The sequence below is a fragment of the Trichomycterus rosablanca genome, chromosome 1 (genome assembly GCF_030014385.1).
Source record: "Trichomycterus rosablanca isolate fTriRos1 chromosome 1, fTriRos1.hap1, whole genome shotgun sequence".
Lineage (NCBI taxonomy): Eukaryota > Metazoa > Chordata > Actinopteri > Siluriformes > Trichomycteridae > Trichomycterus > Trichomycterus rosablanca.
Window position 1 is genome coordinate 25,837,446 of NC_085988.1, and position 19,678 is coordinate 25,857,123.

A 19,678-nucleotide genomic window follows, 5' to 3' on the forward strand; every position below is an offset into this window, starting at 1 on the left:
AGAGCACTAAATAGGATGTTAAGCAATGAGTTTTACACTATATGTAGTGCACTTTGTTTAGTTTGGAGAGCTATTTGAGAGTTAACCCAAATGCGTGCCTCTTTGTAGTTCCGGTGAAGAGGCTCATGTACCCCGGATGTTTAGCTGCCGGCGCTCTAACTGAGACGTTTCACCTGGACGTTGGGCGAATTTCATTTCGCTGGTTGTTGAAGATTTCTAAAAACTTTGGTAAATTCAGTTCAAATTGCTACAAGTTGTTGGCAAAATGTCAAGAAGAAGGCACAGCGACGAAAATGATGGTAAGTCTATTTGTTAGCAAGCTGTGTAATAAACAAGGGCTCATTCTTACAGCTAACGGTATGGCGGCGTTATCTGCCTACCCGTTTTCCGGTAAATCCCGCCTTCTGGTATATAATTGGTCAGACGTTTAAATCAACTACGTTAATTGGACGTTAAATCAAAAACGTTTCGTCCGTAATACCATAGAAGGCGGGATTTGTCGAAAAGAGGTGGAAAAACACACATTGCAATGCTGTTAAATTAGCTCGACTTGCTTATATTGCAACAATAAAAGCTGATATAAAAACAGCGGTAATACAAGCACAGAATATGTCAAATATATTATTACATACATGGTACATGTTTCGCGAATTCATTTTGCTTATTTTAACAGAAGCATATAAAGTTTCATGTCTGTCAGAACTGTGCAAACCAAATGGCTAAATGTGTGGTAATACTACACGGTACTATATTGAACATTTGTTCACTTTACTCGCCTTATACAACTAGTTGATTGGGCAACATGGGAAAAATACAACTTTACAGTTGCGTGCAAACATCATTCATTATGGTAAATAATTTTAAATGAGTCTACTTGTAGTATTCTGCCATAAAGTGTGTTCTTGTCACTAAACCTTCACATCACTGACACAGTGGACTTGTACTAACAATTTGTCAAAAATGCACCAATAATATTATGAAGTATCAAAACCTCAAGCTGTGTTTATTTTCTTTCTTCAACCAGCTTCTATAATTAAATTGGTAAAAGTGCAAGGACTATGATTTTTTGGTTGTGGTTAAAATAGCTTTAAAACTGAGTGCATGTACTGGCATGTAACCCAATTGTTCAAATTGTATTCAGTCCATAGTTAGAAGTCACGTAGGATAAAAGTGTAAATGTTGGGGCTTGAACCAGTGACCTTCTGATCACAAGTCCAGTTTTGTAACCAGTGAGCTACTACTACCCATAACGTCCCTTGTCAAAAAAAAAAAATCTAAAATTAATTAGTTTATAGTATAATCATCAGTAATTTACTTTTTATATTATAAATCTGACATTTTCACACACCTGCAGCAGCATAATTCAAATACAGCTCCACTGCTTTAACCTCGCTCATGTAATGTACTTAATAGAATTGGTCAAGTGTTTAGAGTGAAAATCTATCAGTTCTGATTGTGTACTGTAAGTGAAAAAAGCAGAGCACCAAAGTTTTAACAGTTTAACAGTTATTTGCTACAACAAACCAACATTTTTAGCAACCTACAATGCCTAATGAATCAGGATATTACTATTGAGAAATCAGCAAAGCTCATTGTCTACAATTTTAGTCGTTTGTGTTTGAAACAATGGTTTCAATCATCTAAATTTATAATGCTTGGCACTCTAGCCACTATCTCAGACCTTATTCAAAATATATTTTTGTATTTTCCTTCCCTGTACACCAGGTGGACAGCCTCACAAAAGGAGGAGGACATCTGAGCCTGTTGAGATTGAGGATCGACTTGAGTCACTGATATGCAGAGTTGGAGAAAAAGTAAGATAACAGTTAACATTTTTATTTAAATGGTTGGTTGGTCGGAAGACTTGGTTGGTTCATAATTCAACTGAAGTGCTTTAAAGAAATGCATTAAATTAAAATAAAAAATAAAACAAAATAACAACTTAAACTCAAACTTTAAACACAGCCAAAGAGGCATTTGTTGAATTCTGTCCATAAATGTTTCAAATATGACTGAAGTTTTAGCCCTTATACTGTAATGATAAGGGTCTTAGAATGACACTTTCTAATGACACAAGTCAGTTTTGAGTATTTTGCATTTCAATCAGTTTATCACCACAGACAGTGGAATTACAGGAAATGAAAAAGCAGACCAAGTAGCTAGAGGAAAAACAAGACAAAATACAACGAACATCAAAATCCCATCAACCGACTTAAAAGCATCAATAAATCTCTACATCAAAAGAAAATGGCAAAATGAATGGAATACCCAGCTCACCAATAAACTATATGAAATACACCCAAACGTTAATGCCAAGCCAAGAATTCACCAGGGACGACGCATAGACCAGGTCATATACACGAGGTGCCGAATCGGCCACTCCAGAATAACCCACCAACACCTGATAAAAGAAGAAAACCCCCCAACTTGTGAAACCTGCCAAACACCTATATTAATAAAACACATCTTGATAGAATGCCCAAAATACACTAAAGAAAGAGAACAAGCGCACAGGCCAGAAACTATCAAAGAGACTCTCACACAAGACAACACAAGAAGACTTTTAACCTACCTTGCAACCATAAAAATTAACATATAATGTGGACCAAAATATGAAGACACATACATAATACCTATTACTGCCATCAAATGACACCAATGTGTTAAACATGGCGTTAAAACTTAAATAAATAAAACCACAGAATTTGAATTGTTGTTTAAATCATTGCCTGTGGTAATAATAATTTGCCGCAGCTGCTGTTGATAGGACTGAATAGGAAAGGAAACACAGTACTATTGCCTAAATGTTTGCTGTTTAATATACTAAATAACAAATCAACACTTTCCTGATTAGTTTTTTCTCCATCTTGCTTTCAGAGTACCTCCTCATTGGAGAGTAATTTAGAAGGCCTTGCAGGCGTCTTGGAGGCAGATCTTCCTAATTACAAGAATAAAATCCTGAGGATCTTGTGCTCAGTGTAAGTCTTTCTGTCACATTTATTTAACACATCATTTTACTGTGAAGCATGTTAACTGTGGAGTTCTTTTTTTTTTTTTCTTTTTGACAGTGCCCGACTTCTGCCAGAGAAGTTAACCGTGTACACAACACTTGTGGGCCTTTTAAATGCAAGGAACTACAATTTTGGTGGGGAGTTTGTGGAGGCAATGATCAGGCAGCTTAAGGAGACACTGAAGTCAAACCTTTATTCTGAAGCTGTCTACCTGGTACGTATCACATAATTAAAAAAAAAGTTTAAGCCGCTCAGGTGGCACAGCAGTAAAAAGACACGCTGCAACCAGAGCTGGATTCTGAGTACATTGTATCGAATCCAGCTCTGCCTTACCGGTTCGAGGCTGAGTGGCTGTATGAGCAACGATTGGCCGGTTGCTCAGTTGGGAGGTGGGACAAAACCGGATGTGGGTCTCTCTGTTAGAATGCGATTATGACCTCTGCCGGCTGATTAGAGGCGCCTGCACATTAGAGGCGCCTGCACAGAGATGAGGAAGAGTGCCCTTAGGGTGTGTCTCTCCGTATGCAACGCTAGGTGGCGCCACACTCATCATTGGGTGGCAAAAATGCATCCGGCTGCTTCCCATGTTTCAGAGGGGATATGGGTTAGCTTCGATCTTCTTGGTCAGGGCAGGGTTCGGCATAGACAGAGAGGAGGCGTGATGCAAATTGAACAATTGGATGTGCTAAAGGGGGAGAAAAAGGGGAAATTAAAAATATTAAAAGATTAAAATGTTACTAACCTGCTCTTTTGCTTCCAGATTCGTTTTCTAAGTGACTTGGTGAACTGCCATGTTATCGCAGCTCCATCCATGCTTGCCATGTTTGAGAACTTTGTCAGTGTCACACAGGAGGAGGACATTCCCCAGGTAATGTTTTAAAAAGTATTTAATTTTTAAACTTGTTTAATAGTGGTGTGGTTGGATACAAGTAACTAGCTAGCAAACAGTAACTAGTGATCTAGAAATTTTGAAAATTTAGAATTTTAACCAAAGTGTGTAAAACATGACATTAAAATCCTAATAAATACATCTTTTTCAGGTGCGCTCTGACTGGTATGTGTATGCTGTTCTGTCCTGTTTGCCATGGGTTGGGAAAGAGCTCTATGAGAAAAAGGATGTGGAGATGGACCGCCTTCTCAATCAGATTGATGGCTATCTGAAGTACGTCTTCTTTTTATCTCTTTTGAAATATTTGAAATGAATTTCACGTGACTGCATTGTGATGATGGTTTCAGACTGTAATACTTGTTACCAAAGTATTAAACACAAACAGTTATCTTTTATGGCACAGCTTTTGTTGTATTTTATTTAATTAAAATATGAAGGCACATTTTGGTGCATTTGAGAGCTGATGGAAGCGGATGTTTCACTTTTCCTAAGCAAATCCGATGTGTGTTGTAGGAGGAGACAGAAGACTCATGTGGTCATGCTGCAGGTGTGGACTGCAGAGAAGCCCCATCCACAGGAAGAGGTAGGACTTGCTCTCCATTCATGACAGCACTAGCTGGGGTTTAGATAAGACTCTGATATTCTATGAACTGTTCCACCATTTACATGCAAATTAAACATTATTATTTCATTTAATTTTAACTTGATAAGTGGGGAATATATCAGTGTGTTTGTTGTGCATACATTTGCAATTAAAATTTCCGACATGTTACATTCTCACCGAAGTCTAAAGCCTCTCATGGTTACTGTGGTGGTGTACAGAAATACTGTGCCTTTTACAGGACTTTCATAAAAAACTTCACCTGGGGAAAGCATTTAAAAAATCGTTCAGTCATCAACACTGTTGTTAACATGTTAACATGATGAATGTTCACTGACTGACAGAAAAAATCAAAACAAATGAAAATTCAAGTTATAATGGATTGTTCAAGAGTGTTGAGTCTTTGTTGTCAGACAGTTTATTAAAATATTCCAATCAGAAGAAGTTTTTATTACCAAGGATGTCATAGATTAGGTATAAAAAGGTAGTTCAAATTTTAACAGCTGGCAGTAAATATAAAAAAAGTGGAGCTGCAGATGTTTGTGAAGTTAAAGGAGAATACCCAACAGTGGTGTCAAACTAAAATGTGCTCTTCTGCTGTCAGGTGCATTCTCTCCCTAGGAGAGCAGGCTGCAGCACTATTTCCCTTCAGCTTGGCTTTTTATCAACTTGGTTCCAGCCAGAAATGCTGGGTGCAAGGCAGCAATACTTTTGACAAGGCACCAATCCATTCCAGAGCTTCGGCCACTCCCCTCAGACATAGCCAGTTATGTCTGTGTAGGGAGCTGTCTGGTTGATGGCACCTGCTGAGATTTTAGCTTGGATCTCAGCGGTGGTGGGCTAGCATAATGGAACACTGTGTTACAAGAGTAAAACTGTGCCTACAATAATGCGTATTACATTTTCTTAACAAGGGTCTTACCTAACACTTCAGAAGTCAGAAGTGGCCAATCGCTTCTTTTCAAATGCATGAGGCAGGTTCACACAGGGATCAGCAGGAGTCATGCACTGCTCTCCAATATTTCCTGTTTCTGTGCAGGCACCATTGTTCAGCTAGATGAGCTAATGAGGAATCCCTTTAGTCCACCCACCCTCAGAAATAGCCAGTTGTGTCTGTTTAGGTGCCCTGCCAGCTGGTAGCAGAGATAAGATTCGAGCTCAAGATCTCTGCAGTGTTGTACAGTGTTTCTCAGTGTGTTTAACCCCTGCACAACCTAAGCACCTTAGTTTAGTATTTTTATATAGAACCTTGCTAAAAAGCTACCCAAAGCATTTCAAGACAAAACCTAAAATAAAGTACATATACATGTTATTTTTTGCTTTACTTTTTTTATTTAAAATATTGTATTTCACCTTTCTTATCCTCTCTGCTGTTCTCTTGCAGTATCTGGACTGTCTGTGGGCTCAGGTGCAGAAGTTGAAAAAAGATCGCTGGCAGGAGCGCCATGTTCTAAGGCCATACATCGCTTTTGACAGTGTGCTGTGTGAGGCTCTGCAGCACAACCTGCCCCCGTTCACCCCACCAGCTCACATTGATGATGCAGTTTACCCCATGCCCCACGTTGTCTTTCGCATTTTCGACTACACTGATGCCCCTGAGGTACTAGATCCAAGCTTGGGACCTGTAGCTGTGGTTTTAAATGCCCTGCTTTCCAAGGCTGGAGCAGAATTTTACCCCATTATTTCTATTCTTGTAAAGAAAAAAAAAAGTATTATACATTAATATATAACTATTTCTGTATATTAATATAGAGAAATATTGCTACATCTTGTGTTCAGTTTTTCCAATTGAGAAATATTGTTTAATTGTAACTGATATTAAGATAGAAAAGCAAACAGTTGCATGTTAACTTTGAGAAAGTCTGATTCATTTAATGCATAATGAGTGTGTTTGATCTCAGGGTCCTGTCATGCCTGGCAGTCACTCTGTAGAGAGGTTTGTGATTGAAGAGAACCTGCACTGCATCATCAAATCTCACTGGAAGGAGAGAAAGACCTGGTGAGCTTTACATTTACATTTGAGCGACTTACAAATGTGCTTCCGTAGTAAACATTACCTTACTCTAGTTTAAGTAGACAACAGTCCAAGAATAAAAATCTGCTAGGGTTTTATTAGACCCTAAAGGTAGCTTGGGGCTGGTCAATTTTTGGCTTTGTAGGCGAGCATCAGTGTTTTAAACTGAATGTGTGCAGCTACAGTTAGTCAGTGAAGAGAACACAGCAGTGGGGTGATGTGACGGTGTTTAGGTTGGTTAAAAAGCAAGTGAGCAGCTGCATTTTTGATGAGTTGCAAGGATTTAATAGTGGACATGGGAGCTCCTGCCAGGAGGGAGTTGCAGTAGTCCAACCAATAGTTCTCATTTTTTACATTTTCAGCATTTAGCAGATGCTTTTATCCAAAGCGACTTACACAATGAGCTGAACACGATGAGCAATTGAGGGTTAAGGGCCTTGCTCAGGGACCCAACAGTGGCAACTTGGTGGTGGCGGGGCTTGAACCGGCAACCTTATGTTTACTAGCCCAGTACCTTAGCCACTGAGCTATCACTGGCCCCCACTTGGCTATCACTGGCCCCCACTTGGCTATCACTGGTTTTCTCTTGAAAACACTTGTTTACAATAACCCTAAGTTGTCAACAAGAAGTCATAAAGCAGCAGGAAGCATAAGAGCCATGCATTTTTTTTCTTTTAGTAGGCACTCAGGCCGTTTATTGCACTTAGAATCTGTGGTCTTCAATGATGTCTACACATGTGAGGGGGGATGGATTGGCACCCTGACAGGGTATTCCTGCCTTGCACCCTGTGTTTCCTGGTGGAACCAGTCCAGCTGCAACCCTGATAAAATAAATGGGGAAAAAAACAGAGAATTGTTTATGGTAAAGAAAAAAATAGACATGAATGAAAAGCTATAAAAAAGTTGGGTAGTTTTAACTCTGACATAGCATGGTGCCTACCACTTTAGTATGTTTGTCTAGTTTTGAATAAAAGTAATGCTACTTACTGCTGTTTACTTGTACCGGCCGACTGTTAATGGTTCATTTTTTGTCTTGTTTTTTAGTGCTGCTCAGTTGTTAAGCTATCCTGGAAAAAGCAAGATTCCTCTGAACTATCATATTGTTGAGGTATGCTGTAAACAATCCATTATAACTTGAATTTTCATTTGTTTGATTTTTTTCTGTCAAAGTCAGTGAACATTCATCATGTTAACATGTTAACAACAGTGTTGATGACTGAACGATTTTTTAAATGCTTTCCCAGGTGATCTTTGGTGAGCTGTTCCAGCTGCCCGCTCCTCCTCATATTGATGTCATGTACACCGCATTACTGATCGAGCTCTGCAAACTGCAGCCTGGATCATTACCTCAAGTTGTATCCTCTTCTTCTGCTGGGATTTTTTATTAGTACATTTTGTATTTTTTACAAGTAAGGCTCGTATTGTAGCTGTTCGTAACGTCTGTTTAGCTGGCTAACCGGCTGAAAACACAAAACCTTGGATCGCAGCTGTAGTGGGCTAGTCAGTGTTACCGCTACACCACATGAGTGCCATAGTGATTAAACATAACGATTGTACCTTAACTTTACTTTGCACTAAGCTCGCACAAGCTACAGAGATGATGTACATGCGACTGGACACAATGAACACAACTTGTGCAGACAGGTGAGTGAACATCTGTTTTTAATTGGAATGCACAAGCATTTTGACAGCTTGAAGTACCATTTCAAAGTTTGAATCTTTGTTTGTTTGTTTTTTTTTTGTTTCAGATTAATCAACTGGTTTTCTCATCATCTGAGCAACTTTCAGTTTAGATGGAGCTGGGATGACTGGTGAGATCCACTTTAAATCTGCATACATTGTTTCAGATTTTAATGAGCTTAATGAGTGCTTTTTGTTTTATAAGGTCATCTGATTTTAACTCAAATGATATGAATCAAGCTCTGCACTGTGGTAGAAAAATACATGGCTTGTTAAATTATTCTTAAATATTTAAACCTTGTTCAACCAGCATTTTTTGTTTTCCAAAGGTCTGATTGTTTAACATTGGACTTTGAAAAACCCAAACCTAAATTTGTCAAAGAGGTTTTGGAAAAATGTATGAGGTAAGGTTTTTTCCCCTTTTCTCATGTTTTACTTTACTGTTGCTTATATGTTGGTAGGATAACAGTAATGCAAACATTAACTAACTTGGAACCCTAATTTTTGATTTGCAGGCTGTCCTATCACCAGCGGATAGTGGACATTGTGCCTCCTAGTTTCTCTGCTTTAATACCTGCTGAACCATTGTTTCAGTACAAATATATTGATGAAAACAATGGTAAGCTTTAGCATCTATATCATATCTTTCAACCACACCACTCCAGTTACTAGCGCAAGGGCACTTTTTATCTATGGGGCCTAAAATTTTCCTTGCTTTGTCTTGTATAAACAGATAAACAATTAGTGTGTTTAAGTGTGAATAAATGTCCATGTAAAACATTAATAGGGTTTTTGTGTATCGTTGTAGAATATAGTTTTTATAATTGCTCATTGTTATATTAAAATGGTTTACCCTTAGTAAACAAATGTGTTCTTTTATTCGTTCTCATACTGAATGTTTTTAGTATATTAATTATTTTTTTCTGTTTTTACAGCAGTTTCCTTGCCTGGATTTGCTGTGTCTATATCAGTAGGAAATGCCATCAAAAGTCGTGCCACAAATGATGAAATTCTTGCAGTCCTAAAAGAAGTGCCAAATCCTAACAAGGACGATGATGATGGTGTGTGTTTATTTTTTTCATTTATTAGTAAGATGTAATAGATATTAAGAACAATGTATTGTTCAACAGGTGTTCAGTGGTGGTGCTTTTGTCTAAGACATGACTAAAAATGTGTTTTTTGTAAACCACTATTGCACTAATGTGTGTGGCTGTAGAGTGATATGTATTGGATTTCAGTTTCACATATGAAAATCTTTGGCTAGCTAAAGAAATGTAGCCTTAAACCAGTGTTTTCTTTCACTGTTTTTCAGATGAGGGTGATAGTTTCAACCCACTCAAGATAGATGTGTTCCTGCAGACATTGCTCCACCTGGCTGCCAAATCCTTCAGTCACTCCTTCAGTGCCCTTGCTAAGTAAGTGCATTATTCCAGAGAGCTTTCTTGTCTGTGAGGATTTAAGAAGATATATTAACAGTAGCTTGAGCTTATAGTAGGTGTGTGGTTAAAATATTTTTATAAAAATGGCTACTTATTTACTTTTGAAGCAATTGATTTATTGACAATGCTACAAAAGTAAATATAGCCAACTATTAACTTACTTGTATACAAACCTCATTTCTTGGAAAGTTGGGATATTTTGTAAAATGCAGTGAAAACATAAATCTGTCATTTGTCACATGTACAAAGAAAAGATTTCCCATGTTCTTACTGACCAACTCAATTTTAGTCTGTGAATATAAAGAGTGTTAAATTAAACATGCTACACTCGGGTGAATTGGTATCAGGTGAGGGTGTCATAATTGGATATAATAAATGGATCCACAAAAGGCTCAGTCTTTGCAAACAAAGATGGATTGTGGTTCACCCCTTTGTGCTTAACTTCATGGGAGGATGATAAAAGTAACATTTAAACATTAATAATTTAGGTCTTTTACCATCCACCATACATAACATTGTGAAAAGTTTCATAGAACATAAATAAATCTTGGCAAAAAAACACTATTAAATGTGCATAATTGTGGAGACTTCAGAAAGCATTGCATAAGAAGCAGTCACGCTACCATAACAAATATGGCCAAATAGGCTCAGCAATACTTTTGTCACTTTACACCGTCTACTGCTGCTTCAAGAATTATTATCTGAATCTCTTACACTAGGGGAAAGTAATCTAAGATGTACCAAATGACCAAATGTCAGATGAGTCCATGTTTCAGCTTTTTTGTGCCCATGGCTTGGGTTAATTGTTTATATTTGAAGGTACTATTAATGTTGAGGTTTATTTTGGGAATTTAGAGAGACATATGCTGCCATTAGGGTGACTTATTTCAATGTTCATGAGTAGTCCTGAAGTCTTGTATCATGCAAGAATGGCCAAAACTGCAACAGTTAGTGTCCTCAGTTCCCAAACCAATAAAAAAGTGTCATTAATAGGAAAGGCGATGTAACGCACTACCAACTTTTCTGGAGTTTTTTTGCAGGCATGAAATTATAAATTTTTTATTTACAAAACACAATAAACTCATTTCTTTGTACTTTTTTTGGTTAAATAAAGGTTCAAAAAATTTCCACACCTGTTTTTTGTATCAGGTTCCATGAAGTGCTGAAAACTTTGACTGAAAGTGATGAAGGAAAATTACACATTCTCCGGGTGGTTTATGAGGCTTGGAAAAATCACCCACAGGTAAGCTAGACAGATGTATTTTTATACAGTGCTTCTCAATTTTGGAATCTTCATACATATTGATTGCATATTTTGATACATTGTGATTGCCCATTACTTTCTGCAATAAATCATCACGCCACATGAATATATTAGCCCACACATATTGTGGCTGACATACTTGTATTAATTTTCAGTCAGTGACAAGATACCCATAACCTTTTATGTGTGTTCAGATGATCTCAGTGCTGGTGGATAAGATGATTCGCACTCAGATAGTGGATTGTGCTGCTGTAGCCAACTGGATCTTCTCTCAGGACATGGCTCATGATTTTACCAGGTATGACATCATCTATGTTTTGAGATGCATATATAGAGACAAAAATCTTTTTATTACTCTGAGGATTCTAACCTAGTAGTTTGTATCTGGTGTGTCAGGCTTTACGTATGGGAGATCCTACATTCCACCATTCGGAAAATGAACAAACACGTCCAGAAGATCCAGAAAGAGCTGGAAGAGGCAAAGGACAAGCTTGAGAAACAGCAGCACAAAAAGGTATTGTACAGCTAAGTGAAAGCTTAAATGACACTAGCAGCTTTAACGCTGGCCGCCACCAGATTTATAAGGCTGAGTATAAGTCATTAATTTTTAGTAATAGTTGGTGATTTAAAAAACAGAGCAGAGATACTGTTGCTTTGACAAATCGGCACATTTGTCTGTAGCAGAAGGACAGTGGCGATGAAGAGGACATGGAGAGGAACAGTGAGGATGAAGATGGGCAGCTAGAGGAGCAGATTGAGAGGCTGCAAGAGAAAGTGGAGTCAGCTCAGAGTGAACAGAAGAACCTCTTTCTCGTCATCTTCCAGGTAAGGCCTCCCACAGACAATCCCAACCAGCTTTGCTGTGAATTTAACTGTTGTAACGGACAGACTAAAGCTTACACACAAGGTAATCACTGTTTCTACAACAATAGAAACTAGCAGATCCAACTTCTAACAATATGTTCTGATTAGAATGGTTTGATTAGTCCTAATTCTTCATTCTCAGCGTTTCATCATGATGCTAACCGAGCACCTGGTACGCTGTGAGACGAGCAGCATGGACATCAACACCTACTGGTACAAAAACTGCGTGGAACGGTTGCAGCAGATCTTCCTCATGGTAATTTTTTTTTTTTATATACAGTGGGGGAAATAAGTATTTGATCCCCTGCTGATTTTGTAAGTTTACCCCCTTACAAAGACTTGAACAGTCTATAATTTTTATGGAAGGTTTATTTTAACAGAGAGAGACAGAATATCAACAAAAAATCCAGAAAAAAACATTAAATAAAAGTTATAAATTAATTTGTATTTAATTAAGGGAAATAAGTATTTGATCCCCTACCAACCAGCAAGAATTCTGACCCCCACAGACCGGTTATGTGCCCATGAGGCACACAAATGAGTCCTGTCCCTGTATAAAAGACTCCTGTCACAGAATCAGTTTCTTCCGTTCAAATCTCTCGACCACCATGGGCAAGACCAAAGAGCTATCAAAGGACGTCAGGGACAAGATTGTAGACCTGCACAAGGCTGGAATGGGCTACAAGACCATCAGCAAGAAGCTTGGTGAGAAAGAGACCACTGTTGGTGCAATAATTTGAAAATGGAAGAAATACAAGATCACAGTCAATCACCCTCACTCTGGAGCTCCATGCAAGATCTCACCTGGTGGGGTAAGAATGATTCTGAGAAAGGTGAGGTCAGCCCAGAATTACACGGGAGGAGCTTGTCAATGATCTCAAGGGAGCTGGGAGCACAGTCACCAAGAAAACCATTAGTAACACACTTCGCCGTAATGGATTGAGATCCTGCAGTGCCCGCAAGTCCCTCTGCTCAAGAAGGCTCATGTACAGGCCCGTCTGAAGTTTGCCAATGAACACCTGAATGATTCAGAGAAAGCTTGGGAGAATGTGATATGGTCAGATGAGACCAAAATTGAGCTCTTTGGCATCAACTCCACTCGCCGTGTTTGGAGGCAAAGAAATGCCCAGTGGGGATGGTGTTCTTGGGGTCATATCCAGCATTTCTCTGCTCCCAGCTCCCTTGAGATCATTGACAAGCTCCTCCCGTGTAATTCTGGACTGACCTCACCTTTCTCAGAATCATTCTTACCCCACCAGGTGAGATCTTGCATGGAGCTCCAGAGCGAGGGTGATTGACTGGGATCTTGTATTTCTTCCATTTTCGAATTATCGCACCAACAGTGGTCTCTTTCTCACCAAGCTTCTTGCTGATGGTCTTGTAGCCCATTCCAGCCTTGTGCAGGTCTACAATCTTGTCCCTGACGTCCTTTGATAGCTCTTTGGTCTTGCCCATGGTGGTCGAGAGATTTGAACGGAAGAAACTGATTCTGTGACAGGAGTCTTTTATACAGGGACAGGACTCATTTGTGTGCCTCATGGGCACATAACCGGTCTGTGGGGGTCAGAATTGTTGCTAGTTGGTAGGGGATCAAATACTTATTTCCCTTAATTAAATACAAATTCATTTATAACTTTTATTTAATGTTTTTTTTCCCGGATTTTTTGTTGATATTCTGTCTCTCTCTGTTAAAATAAACCTTCCATAAAAATTATAGACTGTTCGAGTCTTTGTAAGGGGGTAAAGTTACAAAATCAGCAGGGGATCAAATACTTATTTTCCTCACTGTAAGTGAAATAGCAGAGTAAAATAAATGCAGCTGTTTTGAAAGCATTTTGCTTTTATTCACTGCAAGGCTGGGTGCATATTGCTGCTCATCGCAGCATTTAAGCCTTTTACACAGCAAAACTGGTTACTGCTGACTGTGCCACTAAGTGCCAAGCATAAAAACAATCCATAGTATTAACTGCCATTTGACAGTTTATACACATGTGGTTCTGTTTATTAGAAGAAAGCTCTTGTGTCTTCATTTGAAGTTGTGAGATTAAAAAAGGGGTTTATAAAACTTTATTGCTTCAATTAAAGGAACAATTCAATCTTATTAAAGTGCCACAGTAATCAATTCCAGGATTAGTAAATGCAGAATTGCTATCTGAAATGCAAACCCGGCCTCGCCTTTTCACAGTTTACTAGTTGCCATGCTGCACGGTGGCTTGGTGGGTAGCACTGTCAGCTCACAGCAAGAAGGGCCTGGGTTCGCTTCCCAGATGAAGCATTCTGGGTCCTTTTTGTGTGGAGTTTGCATGTTCTTTCCATGTCTGTGTGGGTTTTCTCCAGGAGCTTCGGTTTTCTCCCACAGTCCAAAGACATGCAGGTGAGGTAAATTGGAGCTACAAAATTGTCCATGACTGTGTTTGAAATTAAAACTGATGAATCTTGTGTAACCAGTAATTACCTGTCAATTACCTGTCCTGTCATGAATGTAACCAAAGTGTGTAAAACATGACGTTAAAATCCTAATAAAATTAATAAATTACTAGGCGCCATGCCATATTGTTTTCTTACAATGTTATGGTGAATGCAACGGTTCAGGGTTTTGTGAAACGGTGAGAATCAGTTTCTCTCTCCTATGTTTTTGCTTCGCTTCAGACTGTCATATAAATAATTTGTCTTGTTGGCGTCGTTTTAAAAAGGTCAGCCGCTGCAAACTGAATCTGATTGAATCAAATTGAACTTCCAGCACAGGGGCAAGGGTAAAAACCATAACTCAGTACGGCAAATCCGCTCAGGGAAGCGCAGCTTTTTGCTGCATATCATGTGAATGTAGGCGTGGTGGAATTTCAGGTTTAGGTCTGCATACAATAGATGTGCAGTATTTGCTTACCAGGAAGTCTTTTGATTTAGCAAAATGTTTGACTTCATGCTGATATTTAATTGTGTTTCCAAATCTCTTGTGCTTTCTTTTGTTGACTGTTGTGTGTCTGTGTGTGATTGGCAGCATCATGTCATCATTCAGCAGTACATGGGCACTCTGGAGAACCTACTGTTCACAGCAGAGCTGGATCATCACATCCTGGCTGTGTACCAGCAGTTCTGTGCACTGCAGCTTTAATAGACCTGCAGAACACTTTGTGTCCAGCTGAGTCAAACTGTGTTGTGTAGGACTCAAAGAATTAGCTCCATTCAACAACCAAGATGAGCTGTTATGCTGGAAAGGGGCTTGTTTACGCTACAAGTACTAATAATGGAGGGTTGGTAATGTTTATGTAGTGTTTTTTTTTTTTAGTTTTTTATATATAATTTTTTCTCTCTTTTTTTCATCATAGACTTTTCAGTTTTACCATCTTGATCATAGTTCTGTATTGGCAATGTCTTTTTAAAACCAGAGGTATGGGCAAAATGCACCTTTCAGTTTTTTGACAGAACTGAAGAACCTTTACCTTTTTTATGTATATTTTATGTCATTCTGATGGAAAAATTAACATGAGTTGTGAACCTGCCTGCATTATTCAAGCTCTGTGACCGATGTGTTTTCCAAACTGTAAAGAAATACATGGAAAGCTTTTTTTTTAGGAAACAAAATGCTGTGCGTCTTATTCTTTGTTCTGATTTCAGAACCTTAAAAATAACAGTTCAGAGTTCAAAAATGAAGGCAAGGCAAGTTTATTTGTATAGCACCTTTCATACACAGTGGCAATTCACAGTGCTTTACATAAGGAAAAATTCAAAGCATTAAAACATTCCTGAGATCTAGAACCTCAGAAAGACTTCTTGCAAACATTTAGTTACAATTAAGAACATGAAATTCAAACAAGAGAGATAAAAATTAAGAACATGAAAAATTAAAAGAAAATATACACTACAATTTAGAATGTACACTACTCTATAAAAAGAATTATTAAGAGTATGAAAAACTAAAAGAAATATGGTAAAATGAGGGTAATAGCAAAAATTTCGAGCTCAATCATAGGCACAAGAAAAAAGAAAAGTTTTTAACCTGGATTTAAACATTTCTACATTTGTGGAACATCTAATATCTCCTGGCAGTCTGTTCCAGTTATATGCAGCCCAACAGCTAAATGCTGCTTCACCATGTTTAGTTTGGACTCTGAGCTCAACTAGCTGACCTGAGTCCATGGATCTAAGAGATCTACTAAGTTTATATTCTCTAAACATATCTGAGATGCATGAAGTGCTTTAGTCCATGATCAATTGTAAACCATGTATTTAACATAGTTAACAGCCTTTTAAATAAGCTCAACTAGTGCACCAGTCCCAATTATTATTCAACACATTTGTGTTTGATACCTTAGTCTACTACATGGTTAATAGTTGTAGATACAGACTTTTACTATTACACATTAGACCCTTAAAAGCCATTTCACACAGATGTTGAATCAATGCTCTAGAGTTCTGTAGTACATTTAAGCCCAGGAATTAAAACAGATCATGATGTAGTTCACTGCACATGGTTCATATCACATAACTGTCAAAGTCTTTTGTGAGAGACTTTTTGAATGTCTCTATTTTAAATTTAAGTAACTTTGGTTTTTCCTAGACAGCAAACATCAAACCATTTCTATAGATACTGGACACGAATAGCACTTCTCACAACAGAACTGATACATACAGCCAGGACTAGAAAAGAAATCAGGGAACCAGGTGTCCTTCATGTAAATAGCCATAGATGCTAACATGATGTTAAATGGAGTCGTAGTGATGAAAACATAAAGCAGCTTCTCACTATTCTAACTCACTCGTACCAAAGTCTGCTAAATTAATTAGCCCATTAGGATTATCAATCTCAGCATCAGCCATAACTGGCTGTTCCAGTGACTGACAGCATTGCAGTGGAATTGTTAGATGTTAATTGGTTTTGTGTGTGTAAGGTTACTGCCCTAAATTTAATTCTGATTATTAATCACATTTATTCTGATGGGTAAAAAAGTAGACAAGATGCATATCAGATTAATAGGCACAAATATTGGTTGTATTATTTGAATCTTTATTTCAATCTTGTAGTTTATTACTATGTCAGACAGATTCTTCTGTGCCAGACATATTAACACTCCTTGAACTGTGTAACAATTTGAGTGTTACATTCTGGCATTGTCATGAATCTGATTTTGATTCTGATTTTGTCATGAATTTGATTTACTGTGGGAAGGGGGGAGGTGTTACATAGTTTACAAAAAGAAAAAAAAACTATATGTTAGTTCTGAAGCAATCACTTGCCATTAGAAGTCTCATTATTACTGAGAGTCCACCTGCATGCAGTTGCCATGTGATCTCAATTTACATACACTTGGTCCTGGCAGGAAGACTTTGAAAACAGAAACAGTGGTAGCCTAGTGGGTAGAGCTGTGGGTTACCATCCAAGAGGTTGTGGGTTAGAGTCCTGGCTCTGCTACATACAGGTGCTGGTCATAAAATTAGAATATCATGACAAAGTTGATTTATTTCAGTAATTCCATTCAAAAAGTGAAACTTGTATATTATATGCATTCATTACACACAGACTGATATATTTCAAATGTTTATTTCTTTTAATGTTGATGATTATAACCCCAAATTCAGTATCTCAGAAAATTTGAATATTGTGACAAGGTACAATATTGAAGACACCTGGTGCCACACTCTAATCAGCTAATTAACTCAAAACACCTGCAAAGGCCTTTAAATGGTCTCTCAGTCTAGTTCTGTAGGCTACACAATCATGGGGAAGACTGCTGACTTGACAGTTGTCCAAAAGACGACCATTGACACCTTGCACAAGGAGGGCAAGACACAAAAGGTCATTGCTAAAGAGGCTGGCTGTTCACAGAGCTCTGTGTCCAAGCACATTAATAGAGAGGCGAAGGGAAGGAAAAGATGTGGTAGAAAAAAGTGAACAAGCAATAGGGATAACCGCACCCTGGAGAGGATTGTGAAACAAAACCCATTCAAAAATGTGGGGGAGATTCACAGAGAGTGGACTGCAGCTGGAGTCAGTGCTTCAAGAACCACCACGCACAGACGTATGCAAGACATGGGTTTCAGCTGTCGCAGTCCTTGTGTCAAGCCACTCTTGAACAAGAGACAGCGTCAGAAGCGTCTGGCCTGGGCTAAAGACTAAAAGGACTGCTGAGTGGTCCAAAGTTATGTTCTCTGATGAAAGTAAATTTTGCATTACCTTTGGAAATCAAGGTCTCAGAGTCTGGAGGAAGAGAGGAGAGGCACAGAATCCACGTTGCTTGAGGTCCAGTGTAAAGTTTCCACAGTCAGTGATGGTTTGGCGTGCCATGTCATCTGCTGGTGTTGGTCCACTGTGTTTTCTGAGGTCCAAGGTCAACGCAGCCGTCTACCAGGAAGTTTTAGAGCACTTCATGCTTCCTGCTGCTGACCAACTTTATGGAGATGCAGATTTCATTTTCCAACAGGACTTGGCACCTGCACACAGTGCCAAAGCTACCAGTACCTGGTTTAAGGACCATGGTATCCCTGTTCTTAATTGGCCAGCAAACTCGCCTGACCTTAACCCCATTGAAAATCTATGGGGTATTGTGAAGAGGAAGATGCGATACGCCAGACCCAACAATTCAGAAGAGCTGAAGGTCACTATCAGAGCAACCTGGGCTCTCATAACACCTGAGCAGTGCCACAGACTGATGGACTCCATGCCACGCCGCATTGCTGCAGTAATCCAGGCAAAAGGAGCCCCAACTAAGTATTGAGTGCTGTACATGCTCATACTTTTCATGTTCATACTTTTCAGTTGGCCAACATTTCTAAAAATCCTTTTTTTGTATTCGTCTTAAGTAATATTCTAATTTTCTGAGATACTGAATTTGGGGTTTTCATTAGTTGTCAGTCATCAACATTAAAAGAAATAAACATTTGAAACAATCAGTCTGTGTGTAATGAATGAATATAATATACAAGTTTCACTTTTTGAATGGAATTACTGAAATAAATCAACTTTGTCATGATATTCTAATTTTATGACCAGCACCTGTATATGGTAACCCCATCTTTTGGATGGTAACCTCACAGCTCTACCCACTAGGCTACATTATTTATATATATATATATTTATATATATATATATATATATATATATATATATATTTATATATATATAATATATATACATATATATATATATATATTTATATATATATATATATATATATATATATATATATATATATATATATATATATATATAAATATATATATATATATTTTTATATATATATATATATATATATATATATACACAATGTATCACAAAAGTGAGTACACCCCTCACATTTCTGCAAATATTTCATTATATCTTTTCATGGGACAACACTATAGACATGAAACTTGGATATAACTTAGAGTAGTCAGTGTACAGCTTGTATAGCAGTGTAGATTTACTGTCTTCTGAAAATAACTCAACACACAGCCATTAATGTCTAAATAGCTGGCAACATAAGTGAGTACACCCCACAGTGAACATGTCCAAATTGTGCCCAAATGTGTCGTTGTCCCTCCCTGGTGTCATGTGTCAAGGTCCCAGGTGTAAATGGGGAGCAGGGCTGTTAAATTTGGTGTTTTGGGTACAATTCTCTCATACTGGCCACTGGATATTCAACATGGCACCTCATGGCAAAGAACTCTCTGAGGATGTGAGAAATAGAATTGTTGCTCTCCACAAAGATGGCCTGGGCTATAAGAAGATTGCTAACACCCTGAAACTGAGCTACAGCATGGTGGCCAAGGTCATGCAGCGGTTTTCCAGGACAGGTTCCACTCGGAACAGGCTTCGCCAGGGTCGACCAAAGAAGTTGAGTCCACGTGTTCGGCGTCATATCCAGAGGTTGGCTTTAAAAAATAGACACATGAGTGCTGCCAGCATTGCTGCAGAGGTTGAAGACGTGGGAGGTCAGCCT

The 19,678-nt window shown here is 38.3% G+C and overlaps 2 protein-coding genes across 5 annotated transcripts in view; one reads left to right on the top strand and one right to left on the bottom strand.

Annotated features, from left to right (window-relative positions):
• Positions 1–19,678, bottom strand: part of adad1 (adenosine deaminase domain containing 1 (testis-specific)) — a 162,802-nt gene that overhangs the window by 130,801 nt on the left and 12,323 nt on the right. The window lies entirely within an intron of this gene.
• LOC134319926 (nuclear cap-binding protein subunit 1) lies at positions 188–15,338 on the top strand. 4 transcript variants are annotated; one of them, XM_063001206.1, is made up of 23 exons: positions 188–299; positions 1,726–1,814; positions 2,878–2,978; positions 3,069–3,225; positions 3,772–3,879; positions 4,052–4,173; positions 4,414–4,483; positions 5,886–6,101; positions 6,403–6,500; positions 7,560–7,623; positions 7,760–7,870; positions 8,095–8,159; positions 8,264–8,326; positions 8,525–8,599; positions 8,711–8,814; positions 9,131–9,256; positions 9,508–9,610; positions 10,784–10,877; positions 11,093–11,196; positions 11,295–11,412; positions 11,580–11,723; positions 11,905–12,018; positions 14,761–15,338. In XM_063001206.1, exons 1-23 carry the CDS (start codon positions 266–268, stop codon positions 14,872–14,874), a joined length of 2,394 nt encoding a protein of 797 aa, XP_062857276.1. In that variant the 5' UTR covers positions 188–265; the 3' UTR covers positions 14,875–15,338. The 4 variants fall into 4 exon arrangements, with proteins under 4 accessions (XP_062857276.1, XP_062857290.1, XP_062857282.1 ...); XM_063001220.1 differs by having other exon boundaries at positions 11,583–11,723; XM_063001212.1 differs by having other exon boundaries at positions 9,134–9,256.